This window comes from Gloeophyllum trabeum (genome assembly GCF_000344685.1).
Source record: "Gloeophyllum trabeum ATCC 11539 unplaced genomic scaffold GLOTRscaffold_00013, whole genome shotgun sequence".
In the NCBI taxonomy this organism is placed as follows: domain Eukaryota; kingdom Fungi; phylum Basidiomycota; class Agaricomycetes; order Gloeophyllales; family Gloeophyllaceae; genus Gloeophyllum; species Gloeophyllum trabeum.
In genome coordinates, this window is record NW_006920422.1 from 1,137,241 (window position 1) to 1,149,776 (window position 12,536).

The 12,536-nt window shown below is 47.9% G+C and overlaps 1 protein-coding gene across 1 annotated transcript in view; it reads right to left on the reverse strand.

The window, feature by feature from the left end:
* Positions 1-5,798: 5,798 nt before the first annotated feature.
* Positions 5,799-12,536, reverse strand: part of GLOTRDRAFT_65198 (multidrug resistance-associated ABC transporter) — a gene marked incomplete at its 5' end in the record, with an annotated part of 7,786 nt that continues 1,048 nt past the window's right edge. Inside the window, 36 exons of the mRNA XM_007871304.1 lie at positions 5,799-6,054; positions 6,105-6,171; positions 6,224-6,268; positions 6,318-6,328; positions 6,384-6,450; positions 6,507-6,634; positions 6,682-6,755; positions 6,802-6,958; positions 7,010-7,066; positions 7,118-7,249; positions 7,313-7,345; positions 7,401-7,412; positions 7,470-7,612; positions 7,665-7,695; positions 7,751-7,872; positions 7,923-7,959; positions 8,018-8,025; positions 8,082-8,225; positions 8,278-8,370; positions 8,421-8,459; positions 8,525-8,560; positions 8,615-8,623; positions 8,673-8,746; positions 8,812-8,938; positions 8,993-9,802; positions 9,855-10,128; positions 10,190-10,251; positions 10,353-10,450; positions 10,502-10,521; positions 10,575-10,664; positions 10,718-10,744; positions 10,800-10,933; positions 10,988-11,038; positions 11,104-11,409; positions 11,463-11,879; positions 11,936-12,416. Coding sequence (XP_007869495.1) covers positions 5,911-6,054; positions 6,105-6,171; positions 6,224-6,268; positions 6,318-6,328; positions 6,384-6,450; positions 6,507-6,634; positions 6,682-6,755; positions 6,802-6,958; positions 7,010-7,066; positions 7,118-7,249; positions 7,313-7,345; positions 7,401-7,412; positions 7,470-7,612; positions 7,665-7,695; positions 7,751-7,872; positions 7,923-7,959; positions 8,018-8,025; positions 8,082-8,225; positions 8,278-8,370; positions 8,421-8,459; positions 8,525-8,560; positions 8,615-8,623; positions 8,673-8,746; positions 8,812-8,938; positions 8,993-9,802; positions 9,855-10,128; positions 10,190-10,251; positions 10,353-10,450; positions 10,502-10,521; positions 10,575-10,664; positions 10,718-10,744; positions 10,800-10,933; positions 10,988-11,038; positions 11,104-11,409; positions 11,463-11,879; positions 11,936-12,416 — 4,560 coding nt within the window. The 3' untranslated portion in view covers positions 5,799-5,910. The remainder of the gene's footprint in view (positions 6,055-6,104; positions 6,172-6,223; positions 6,269-6,317; positions 6,329-6,383; positions 6,451-6,506; positions 6,635-6,681; positions 6,756-6,801; positions 6,959-7,009; positions 7,067-7,117; positions 7,250-7,312; positions 7,346-7,400; positions 7,413-7,469; positions 7,613-7,664; positions 7,696-7,750; positions 7,873-7,922; positions 7,960-8,017; positions 8,026-8,081; positions 8,226-8,277; positions 8,371-8,420; positions 8,460-8,524; positions 8,561-8,614; positions 8,624-8,672; positions 8,747-8,811; positions 8,939-8,992; positions 9,803-9,854; positions 10,129-10,189; positions 10,252-10,352; positions 10,451-10,501; positions 10,522-10,574; positions 10,665-10,717; positions 10,745-10,799; positions 10,934-10,987; positions 11,039-11,103; positions 11,410-11,462; positions 11,880-11,935; positions 12,417-12,536) is intronic.

A 12,536-nucleotide genomic window follows, 5' to 3' on the forward strand; every position in this document is an offset into this window, starting at 1 on the left:
TCCTGCCATATCATATATTTTTCCCTCGCTACATGGAGATGGCATGGGTATGAAACGGTGAGTCTGTCAAGGTGGCCATGGGAATAGTCACGTGATGTTGAATATGCGTACCCCTACTAAGGGGGTGCGATCCGCGGCAGACCATTATATGCTGACTGCCCTCCACCTGCCTTATAAAGGAGGCATTTAATTGGTCACCTTTGGGAGACTACCCACTGCTCTTGAAGCATTTCAGCTACTGCCATTTTTGGCATGCTTAGTCAGACTCGGTGATCTCGGGGAGATGATTTGTTCCAGCCGTCCACCAATGAGCGCCCTTGTATTTCTCATATCTCTGAGTTACATTCTCACAGGATAGCTTACGTGTCCTTTCTTGTTGTTCACTTCTTTGGGTATTAACCCCTATACCAGTTACTATATATACTGTAGGAAAACCCATGTGATCTGAGCTGTTGCCAATAATAGGTGGGTAGCCATACCTGGCCCTGCAGGCCCCAGAAGATATGGAACAGATACAGAAAAATCACAATATATTTCTCGGGACAGGCATCATGGTGCTGGAGCTATACATAGCAAGTGAATGTGTCTAGAGCCCCACATATCAGCCATTAACAGCTCATATAAAATCAGGAAAAATGCGCAAAACTCTGGGAAAAATCATGGAACCTGCTGTGGATGACGGCACACATGTGGCATCACTAAATTACATTAGCGCTGCCAAATATGGCAGCTATTAATATGGGATACCTCCAGGATCTACATTTCAGCCTCTTTCCATATCTGGGGTTTATTTGTCTCTACCGTCAATGTTGTTACTAATGTAGCAGTTACAATAGTGTATAGGAATAAGGAGTGCTTGTCCTAATCATGTGTACGTACCGTGGGCTGTGCATTGCTGTACAAAAAGTATTTTCACCGCCGGCTCTGGGACAGTTTTTCGCATTTTCCCACACTATTACTATGCCACATTGCTGGACATTTGGAGATCTTACTCAACCCATATAAGGCTACATGTTTGCATAAGACTCCAAGAGATTTTGAGCAACAGGTGGCTAACTACCGCTTTTGGGTAGTACTCCTTTTACGGACTTCCCATGGCTACCACTTGTGTCACTATGGGTTATAACACACTTCCCTTAGTGTGTATTCACATGTACCGCCATGTTCATCATTTTTGGGCCCACCCAGACCACCCTTGGTGACTTGGCACCAGTCATCCTCAAAAACACCTATATCACACCACCCCGGGACAGCCAATGCACCTACAGCTGTGGAAACACTCACAACAACATCCTATCACATGCACCTAGACAGCCCAGGTCCCAGGCCTAATTAGGCTGGCTCATCTGACCTCCGGTCAAGCCTAACAAGGCTCAGGACTGCTCATTGACTGACACCAGTGGTCGTACCGGGGCTCAGGGTTGTCTTAGTACAAGTAGTATACTATGTAGTACTGTAAGACACAGTGTTGCTTGAAGCCGCCGCCTACATCGTCGGGCGTCGTCGGTGCTTGCTGGACTACCTGATTGGGAAACCGTGCGCCTCCATCCCGCCCTCCCCGACGTCACTAGTGACAGCGTGCTACAGAGTCACTGCAGTGGGATAAAAATGTGATATATATCACCTTGTGTAGAGTACATATTCGGCTACCCAGCGCCACAGGAACAACACAGAATAACACAGTGGTTGTCACCTGCTGCTCTCCTCATCGTTGGTGGCGGCGGTGGAGCAGCCTGTTGTATATGGGTCCAGTCACATTTGCTAAAATTCTAGATAAATCATATTATATTTTGAAAGCATGTATGACATTACTTTATTACAGAGTATCGTACGTTTACAGCATGATACAGTTTGGATATGAGTGTGTGGCAAGTGTAGCACATGACAAAATAAAATATAGAGGTCAGTAAAGGAGTGCCTACCTTGATATACCAGAGGAACTGCATTTTGGTAGTCATATTCTATGTAGCCCGCATGTTAGACTGTCAGAGAAGTGTCCGGAACGATGGGAGAGATGCACTTAACTAGGTAGGGAGGAGGCAGGGGAAAAGAAGTTGATGAAGCAGTACAGACAGCCAAAAATGGAATGGAGTCAGCATATAATTTACATGATAGAGTATTAGAATACATATGGGAGCTTTATTCTTGTTCCCTGGTGTATATGAGGGAGTGGCAGAACTGGAATGCCCGGATGGCATCAGGCATTCTGGGCTACTGAGAGCCACATCAGTGCAATATTCTTCTTTTAGAGAGCTTACCGTAACATTGTGCCACTATAAATGAGTCAGGTTCATGTCCTGGAAGCCAGTATGAACTTACTAAATGGAATGAGTTACAGCTTGATGCACCAGCAGGCCATGGACAGCAAGAAAGCTCTAAAGCATCACAAACGGCTACGAGAGTGGTATGTTACTCATGGGTGCTACACCAGAAACTTGTGCTCAGACTCGGAAGAATGAAGACGAAGAGAACTCACTGGCTTCTGGAACCCGGATTTAATGAGACAGCATATTTTCACAGAATGCCTGGACTCGATTAGGGTACCGGAGAGTAGCAAAAAATAAGCAGAAGAAAAATAAGCAGAAGTAGATATGGCTACATACCAGGACAAGAGAGGAAGTCAGGTACGAAGAGTGCCGGAATGTAAGCTATCTAACCTTCAGCCACCGCAGACAACAAGCGCAGTCTGTCCGAACAAAATTCAGATGTCCTTCCTGGTGTGACATACACCGTGTGTTAGGAAGTGATGTCCTAACTAGTTGTCTTGAGATAACTAGGCCTCGTGCCAACAGTTATGTCGTCACTACCTCAGTAAGCATACTGAAAGGTAGGTCTGGCCGGGCCAATGCCAACAGTCAAGTCCAGAGTGCAGGTAATCACTGTATTCAACAGGAGGTTGAACTAAGGAATACATGGGTTTTCCTACAGTATATATAGTAACTGGTATAGGGGTTAATACCCAAAGAAGTGAACAACAAGAAAGGACACGTAAGCTATCCTGTGAGAATGTAACTCAGAGATATGAGAAATACAAGGGCGCTCATTGGTGGACGGCTGGAACAAATCATCTCCCCGAGATCACCGAGTCTGACTAAGCATGCCAAAAATGGCAGTAGCTGAAATGCTTCAAGAGCAGTGGGTAGTCTCCCAAAGGTGACCAATTAAATGCCTCCTTTATAAGGCAGGTGGAGGGCAGTCAGCATATAATGGTCTGCCGCGGATCGCACCCCCTTAGTAGGGGTACGCATATTCAACATCACGTGACTATTCCCATGGCCACCTTGACAGACTCACCGTTTCATACCCATGCCATCTCCATGTAGCGAGGGAAAAATATACAATTGTAAAGGCTGCTTAATGTAAAAGGGCTTACAGTAACAAAGGGGATCTAATACATTAATCCTACAGCAACAGGTGAATAATCAGGTTCAAGGGAGAGGGGAGGAGTAAGATGGCATAGGTGAGTTCATAGGAAGACCTAGCATAATAAGATAAAATCTTGAGGCCTAAAACAAACAAAGCTATGATGCTCTGGAGTATTTATCTCCCCAGGTCACTAAAAGACCTGACCACAGGCACTGACACCTCTTGTAGGATTGTGCACATGGGGTAGTACTTCTCTAAAGATGCTTTGTTAATTTTATTTCTTTAAAACAGCACTCACGGGAGCTAATATTTGACAGCGGAGATATCTAATACAGTGAATCAGGCCTATTGGCAAAGCTAGGACGATTGTAATTCGCTAAGTTCAATGCATCTGAACTTCAAGGGTTGCTAAGAATAAACTTGTTTTTACTTTACTTTACATCATGCACTTTATACTACAGAAATGACCCTGCAGCCACTGATAAGCATCCACAATCGTCTGACTCCCGAAATCACGGAATTAATGCTTCCTCCACACCCTACAGAGTCTATTCGACACACTTCTCACACACCTCTAGGATGCAACTGACTAACAATGATGGTTCAATTTAACTCTGGGCATTCTAGCATCCTCAAGGCAAGTGCGAATCCCTATGAAGATTCAGCTCCAAGGTCAGGCACTCTGGAGTGACTCAAGAAGAAGCAACTTCGACATGAATTATCTCCGGTAGCCGTGGGCACCTGTCTAGTTGTGGGTCATCCTCATGCCTGACTTCCAGTACTTCCTCTCCTTCATATCCATCAAATTACCGAGCTTGCGGATGTAAATCTGTGACCATGAGGCCAGCATCAGTCAGCAAGCGCCTGGAGTTAATTTGCATGTGACCAGCAAGTCGCACAGTGTGATGGGAAAGCTCAGGACAGGTAGTGACACATCAGGACAACCTCCAGGAGCTAGGATGAGCATATGGAGGGACCAGGGAGTCGTATGGTGCATGGTGTAGTGGCGGATGGGTGCTGAGCAGTCAATGGAGTTGTGGCGAGTATTTGTTATCTATCTCCGGGTGGTCGCAGGGTCATGGCTGTAGTATAAAATGTACAATGTAAAGTAAAGTAAAAACAAGTTTGATCTTCACCATCTCAGTGTATCAGAGTTACCATCTCAGCAACCCTTGAAATTCGAAAGTGTCAAACTTAGCAATTTACAACCGATCCTAGCTTTGCCAATAGGCCTGACTCGTCGATTGAATTATCTCCACCGTCGAAACATTAGCTCCCATGAGTATTACATAGCAAAATAAAATTAACCAAGTCTCTCTAGCAATTTCTATCCCCACGAGCACGATCCTATGCTAGGTGTCAGTGCTTGCGACCTTTGTTTATTTTCAATTCTTCGGAGATGAATACTCCGGAGCTTCGATTCATGTTTGTTTCAGGCATCAAGGCTTTGTTTTATTTTTCTAGGTCTTCCTATGGACTACCCTGCATCATCTTACTGCTCCTTTCCACCTCGAAATACTTTATACCCTTCAGTTGTCTCAGACTGCCTCCACCCATACTGCTGGGTGTGTTAGGTTATTTCCCCTTGGTCTTTGGTGGCTGTTGTGTGTCAGTGCATATCACCGCCCAGAGATAAATAACAAATAATGGCTGCGACTCCCTGACTGCTCAACACTCCTCTGCTGCTATAGCACATATCATATGACTCCCTCATTCTTCCAGATGCTCGCCTTGTCCCCTAGAGGTCATCGTGATGCATCGGTACCTGCCCTGAACCTTCCCATCATGTCATGCGGCATGTGGGTAACGTGTGTATGAACTCCAGCCACTCACTGACTGATACTGGCCTCATGGTCACAGATTATGTCTGCAAACTTGGTAATTTGATGGAGACTAAGGGGAGGAAGTGCTGGAAGTTGCGCATGAGGATGACTCACAACTAGACAGGTGCCTGCGGCCACCGGTGTTCAGGACCTGTTTGGAAACAAGGCCATGGCCTGGCCTTGATTACTTTAAAGTGGCAATTGCGGGGCCAGGGGGTTGGCTGACTGAGCATCTGTTATTGTGTAGTCAGCTCAGCTCATAAATGGTGGAAGCCTTGGTCACCGCACTGTGAGGAGGGTGGGTGGCTTCGGGACAGGTTCCCAGCTGGGGCTTTCCACCATGGTCACACAAATGACATTCAGCAACCAGTCATGTGAGCATACAACAGTAAGCTTACAGCCACCACTGTATTTGCTTCCATTTGCACCTTCCGGTCTCACCCGACACATGTTTTGCTTCCATGTTCGTTCCTTGCTCTCATCTACCACTCGCTTGCCTAGTACTCTACTCAGCGTGCTAAAGTCTCTGTCAATGTATCTTCGTCTACTTTCTGGCCTTTTGCTTTTCGACCTTAGTGTTCCGGCTCAGCAAAAAACTGAGCTGGCTTTCACAGCACTGTCATAGATACTGGTATCACCACATGTATGGTACATAATGTATCATATGTTTTCCAGATGAGTAGTCCCTGGATAAAGCAGATCCAAAGGATTCCAGGTGATGCTACAGCCCAGCAAGCTTGTTAAGCATTGCAAACTCATCCTTCCCAGTGGCCTTGCAAAGAGCATAAAACTTTGAAGACAAATCGGATAACAGGGTGGATGGAGTGTCAAATTCAACAATGTGACCCTCTTCTAATAGCATGACCTGTGTGACCCCATCAGTAAGTAACAAAGAACATGGCACATCCTACTAACTCTGTCATAGTCAATGACTGTCCGAAGCCTATGAGCAATGGTCAGGATAGTGCCATTGGTGAACTCACTGCATGATGTGTGAGCATACTGGAAGAGAATGTTATGGATAATGATCTTACTGCCGTATTGTCTTGCTGATGAGCTCATCCGTTGCATAGTCAACACTGCAGGACAGTGAGACAATTTGAACACACACACCAAAGACATACTAACCTGGCAGTGGCCTGTAAACTAGAGTCAGAATTCCTATGCACCATCATACCAGAGACTTAATCATACCTCATCCATAAGCAACACTTTTGTCTGCTTCAGGATAGCCCGGGCCATGCATAGAAGTTGTTTTTCACTATAATCACACACGCTCAAACTCCTGGGGAGTCCAGGAAGCTAATTAGTACATACCCAGTTGAGAAATTCTCACCACCCTCGGAGACGGGAGAATCTAAGTCACAGAAAACATTCACATTCACAGACTCGATATCCTTTGTATCACTGGATGGAATGAGATGCACACGGCGTAACGCCTCATACTGGGCCACATCAGATAATTTTCTGAGAGCAGGGATTAATGACATACAATTTGGGTATCATCATACTGCCCAGAAACATCAAGTGTTGACCTCAGTGTTCCACTCAAGATGGTAGGATCCTCTGGCAAATAATGAGCAGTTGCACAGTGTAAAGTGTCTCTACTCACGAGGAATAATTGTCAATCTACTACGTAAATCACTTAAACCAATCTGAGAAATGTCAAGATTGTCAATGAGGATCTGCCCCTCTGTAGCTTCCACAAAGCGGAAAAATGATAACGCCAGTGTACTTTTACCTGAGCCAGTCCGGCCCAGGATTCCAATCTAATATTGAAATCATAAGCATTGAGCTGCATCATGTATTTGTCTAGTCACCTTTTCTCCCGGCTGGATTTCAAATTTGAGATTATGCAGAACATTGGGCAGGTCAGGCTAACATGAGCATTAGTAAACAATTGCATATTTCAACCTATATGAACTGACCGCATAACGAATAACCAGATTGTCAACTTTGATTTCACCAGCAGATGGCCAAGATTGCGGTGGTCGAGGCTCAATGAATTCTGGAGGCTCACATGGTAACTCAGAGTACTCTTTTACTCGCTCAAGTGCAACCTGCAGTGATATCAGGGCAGGTACAGAAAGGATTAATACCATGGGAGTTCAACCTTGACTTACCATAGATTGTTCTACCCTGACAAACCGTATTACCTAAGCATAGAGAGGATGAGATTGTCATAGAACACAAAATTGTCATGCTAATTACCAAGTGTAGGAGCTAGAGATCATTCTCATGAGTTGTGAGTTAATGAAGGTATGTGTTATGTGAACATACATCGGTTGTGACAGTGGATGCAAAAGCTAGCATGAACCCCGCTAACGATGCATCAATTCGAGGCGTCAGGATTGCGACTAAGGCTGTGATGCCGACCACGGCACTGGAAAGCAAATTGTACCGAGCCAATAACCAACGATTGACTAGCAGACCCAAAATCAGTGGAGGAAAGTCACTGATCACAAGTCGCCTTACCTCCCGACATCCAATAGTATGGGGTCGTATTCTCAGAGCAGAATGTCAATTTGCTAAGCCAACTATTACAGCCACTGAGAACTCACGGTGTCCACACAACGCAGCATGTCTCGAAGGAATTTAGAAGAGGCTCCGAAGGCACGAATAATGGCTACACCCGATATGGTTTCTCCATAAATGGAGTAGAGCGGAGATCGTGTGACTGAGTCTGCACAAAGGTCATTTCAAGATCATGAGTGGGGAGGGCATGATACCCACCTAATCGTCGCATGTCTCTGGATGTTTGACTGTAAACCTTCCACAAAGTGTTAACTTTACAGAACATGATGGTTCTCATCTGTTATCCTGCTCACCTTAGCAACTGGAAGGCTGGATGAGCATCGAGAGACAAGTTGGAGTGGGGATTAGGAGACACACCACTGTAGTATACAAGCCCTAAGATAATGACACTAACCAGGAAGGGCACTCCTCCGACCACACTGAGGGTAATCAGGGTGGCCAGGACATTCAGGCCATGCATGATACTATGCCCCAAGTTATCTGGCAGGCTGCTGTCAATGCCTGTAGGGATCATGTCAATGAAGTCCCCTTGTTTATCTGTACTTAGCCATACTTTCGAAGTCTTTCCCGAATCTATTGAGTAAGCGACCGCGAGAAACGGTGTCGTGGAAGCGAATGTCAGCGAAGAGTACAGCCTCCAGCAGTCCTACACAAATGTCAGTGTGCGATGAGGAGCGCATACCCGTTTCCTCTCACTCTTATACAAGATAGTAGACGCGCGGACGGAACCATGATCTAGACAAACATAAGTCAGGATGTCAGTTGCGGTTGGAGAGAAGAGTGGGGATGGTGATACGGACACAGCACAAACCACCTCACAGTTGTCAGCACAAGCCCTGTGATCGCATCGTCGTCAGAATGAAAAATCATCCACGGCAAAGTATCTTTACCAGCTGCCGTGATCTGTATTTTAATTTAGCAGGGAAGGAGCAAAGGAGTCTTTGACACTGACCGCGGCATATACACTGATGTAGAAGACCGGGCTACGGGCGTCTCCGCTCTGCGCTGTACCGGACCAGATCCTTTGATACATTTGTAAGCACATACAGGCACATATATGAAGGCGCATGATATACAGAATACATACTGTAACCAGCTGTTCTCGAAGACCGGACTGACGGTGGCCAGGAGTAAAGCCAGACAGAACAGGATCCAATACCAATGATCACCGCATGCTTTCGCATACGTAGCCCATATGTTCCTTCCAATCCGTCCTGCAGGATATGTTAATATAACGGCCAGACGATGCGAGGACATCGCTCGCGCACCTACGGCCCTCTTTTCTTCCTCCACAAGTTTTCGGGGAGACTTCTTCTTCGCAACTTTTCCTTCAGATTCAGTATTCGTAGCAGCCATCGAACTCGTCTCAGAGGTCAGTTCCGTCAGGAATCTAGACTGGGCATGCTTCTCTTCTATCTCTTCCTCGATAGTAGCGACTGCTGCTTCTTCCTTATCCTCCGAGGGAGCCGCCGTATTAGACTGTACAAGAGTGCTTAGTGCTCCTGACGTCCTGAAGTCCTCGTAATTCCCTTGGTACAGGACCCGGCCGTTATCCAATGTGACGATGAAGCTAGCGCCTGGTGCACATAGCTGCACGTGGTGCGAGACCAGGATGACAGTCCTGCCTCGCATCAGCTCGCCCGTGAGACATTCATGGTAGAGGTGATGCGCCGTATGCGCATCTACGGCTGAGAGAACATCGTCTAACAGAAGGATCGAAGCACGGGAATAGACAGCCCGAGCCAGCGACACTCGCGCTTTCTGACCGCCAGACAAGTTTACGCCGCGCTCTCCAATCTCGGCCTCGTCACCATCTTCGAGGATCTTCAGATCGCTCACCAGCGCGCAGACCTCCAAAGTCTTCTGATATCGTTCCTCCACATAGGGGAGGCCGAACAGGATGTTCTCCTTGATCGACGCGTTCCTGAGCCATGCAGACTGTGGGACATACGCACAAACCCCTGGCACTGTCCAATCTTCGTCCCTCGGCACAACCCCCGTGAAGGATGCGATAGCATCAGGTGGTGAGCGAGGACTATGTAGCTGTCCCGTGACGACGTCAGCCTCGCCAAGTAATGCTGGCACCCTAGGATCAGCACTGCTGAGCGGAACTACACGGGACTCACTAACAAAGCAATAACAGAGTCTTGCCCGATCCCAACTTGCCACAAATGAGAGACAGCTCGCCGACGGGGAAGTTCATGCTCAAATTCGAGAGGACGAACTTCTGTTTCGGCGTAGACACTATAGACACACGACAGTTCGACGAACGCGAGCGGTCTTGCGGCCAAGTAACACTAGCCGACTGCAATGCGATGGCATAGTTCTCGGTTTCTAGAGGAGGGACGGACGATACCTCGGCACCGTTGAGGTAGTTTTCGATGCGGCGCAGGGATACGGCACTCTTGAGTAGGACGGGCCGAATGTCAGTGTCTCAAAGAGCATGATATGATCGCGATAATTACCTGAAGCAGGCTGATCAATGTTTCCGGAAGAGCGTTGAGCGCAAACTTCAACTCCGATAAGACTATATAACAATTGGGTGACGATAGTCAATCTCCATGGTAAGAAACTTACTAGTGATCTATAGCTGTGTGAGATGGATACTATCGCCGATTCGAAGAGTACCTACCGACGTGAACGCGATGGAAGGCGTCAGAGTCTGCTGCCTTATAACAGCGAAGTGCCAGAACGACACCAGCGTTACCAATATAGGTGATCCATTCCTGACCATTGCTATTACAGGCCAGGTCATTGATAATAACTCTACGCCTCACCAGATAGCATTGAAGAGAGTCTGGATACAGAAGATAAGCACTATGTCCTGACTTCAGAATAACACTACTTTACTTCTATGGTATAGTTCAACTTTTGATATTTGAGTTCCTTCGCTCGGATTTTCATGACCCGTTCTTCGAAGCTTCGCTCCCAAGCCATGAACTGCGATTTGACAGTTATTTACCGGTAGTCTCGGGAATAACAAGTTTAGATACCTTCAACATTCGAATCGCGCCCAAGATCTGCGGCGCAGAGTAATACCAACGTGAAGATTCTTGCGAAGGGCAGATCACATACCTCGTTCATCAGCGCTACACGCTCGTCCCGAGTCTTCATTATGTTATCCTGAGCATTCACGACTATCTTCCCCGCAAAATGATTCATGGGCAGGAATAAACAGGTTACAGCAAGGCCGACGAAACATGACACGCCTGGTAACAGACCATTTTAGCTAATGAGAAGGGCCACCCAAGAGGCCATCCTACCGAGAAGGTTATACAAGAAAAGCGTTCCGATGACAATCTCAACGGGCGAGTCTGATCAGGAAGTCAGTCAGTCAGTACTGTCACCTTTGAAGATGGTCCAGGGGGCCAAGCCTCACCTACGAGGGTGAACAAATGCAACGCCAACTCGCTCACACGATCGACGTCTGTGGTCATGAGAGTCATAACCTGGGCCTTACTGGAAAACTCAGCCTCTTCCTCCCCCTGCTTTTGACCGGCGCCATCGTCACCGTCTCGGGACGGGTCAGCCTTCTTTTTAGTATCGCTGTCTTCACTGGGCGAGGAGCCCGACGAGGAAACGACGTCCTTCCGCACGAGCGTCTTCGCGAACAAGATGGAGTTCAGCTGAACGCGAATGCTGACTTGCAGCGTGGTAGTAGATATCGACCACAGTTGGCCCGTCACTTGATTGACGTTTCAGCACGCAATACCAGTTGCAGCGATGCCAGGAACTTACTAATATACAGGATAGCGGTCACGAAGGACAACCCGGCACAATACGCGAAACCCCACCCTCTATTCTGGCGCTCGGGGTCCACCTCTAGGTAATTCACGAGCTTCCTGAGGAAATACGCCGGCGCGTAGAACAGACACGCGGATATCGCCGCCAGGGAGATCTGCAGCGCCAGAGGCCCCGCGTTAACGCGGAGCAGGCGGTAGCCCAGCTCCCACCCCGAGCCCGGCTTAGGCGTCCACTTGCCGATGCGCAGCTTCACCGCGCGGAGGGTGGCGCGCATGCGTGCGAAGAGGTTCACGGCGCGCATGTCGGCGGGGACGATGGGCAGGTCGCCAATGTCCAGGCTTTCGGAGACGTTGCCGAGCATGACGACCTTGGTCGTGTAGGAGAACAGGAGGGTGTCCCAAATAGATGCCCCTGGGGGTATGGTACGGATTAAAATCGAAAACGGATGGGAAATCTGATGAACGCACCGACAACTCCGCAGACGTTATCTTCGTAGCGAGACGTTATCGCCTCGACGACCTTCTCAGAGTATATGTGCTCTGGGGGATAGTGCAAATTTGGGCCCCATGGGGTAGTCATGGTGTTCACACAGCTCGCGATGTACAGGACTAGGGCGGCATACCAAAGACCTAAACCCGAATAGTCAGACAACGAGAAGCTCCCCGCGGGAGGGGGATACGACGGCAGGATCGCTGTTGTCCCGAGAAACGCCGTCGCTAGAGTCGTCAAGACCGCAAGATGCAGGATCAATGTCGAATGCGAGGACATGGAGTCCTTGTTGACGGAGAAGGCTGCGAGAATAGAGCAATAGAGCGCAAAGAGAACGTGTAGGGTGGAAATAAGCACGTCCTGGGATGTTCCTGCTGTTACCGCGTAGCCTAGCCCTACTGCCTCTATCGCAAGGATGATCGCCAGGTTCACAGAAAGCAGTAGCTTCCTTAACCGCATCTAAGGACATGTTAAGCGCCATTAATCTCCTGCGGCTCACGCAGCGTACCCTGTGCCAGAATTCCTGCTCATTAACCGGGTAGCCGTCTATTGCATCCTCTGGCTTCGTCACATTGAAGG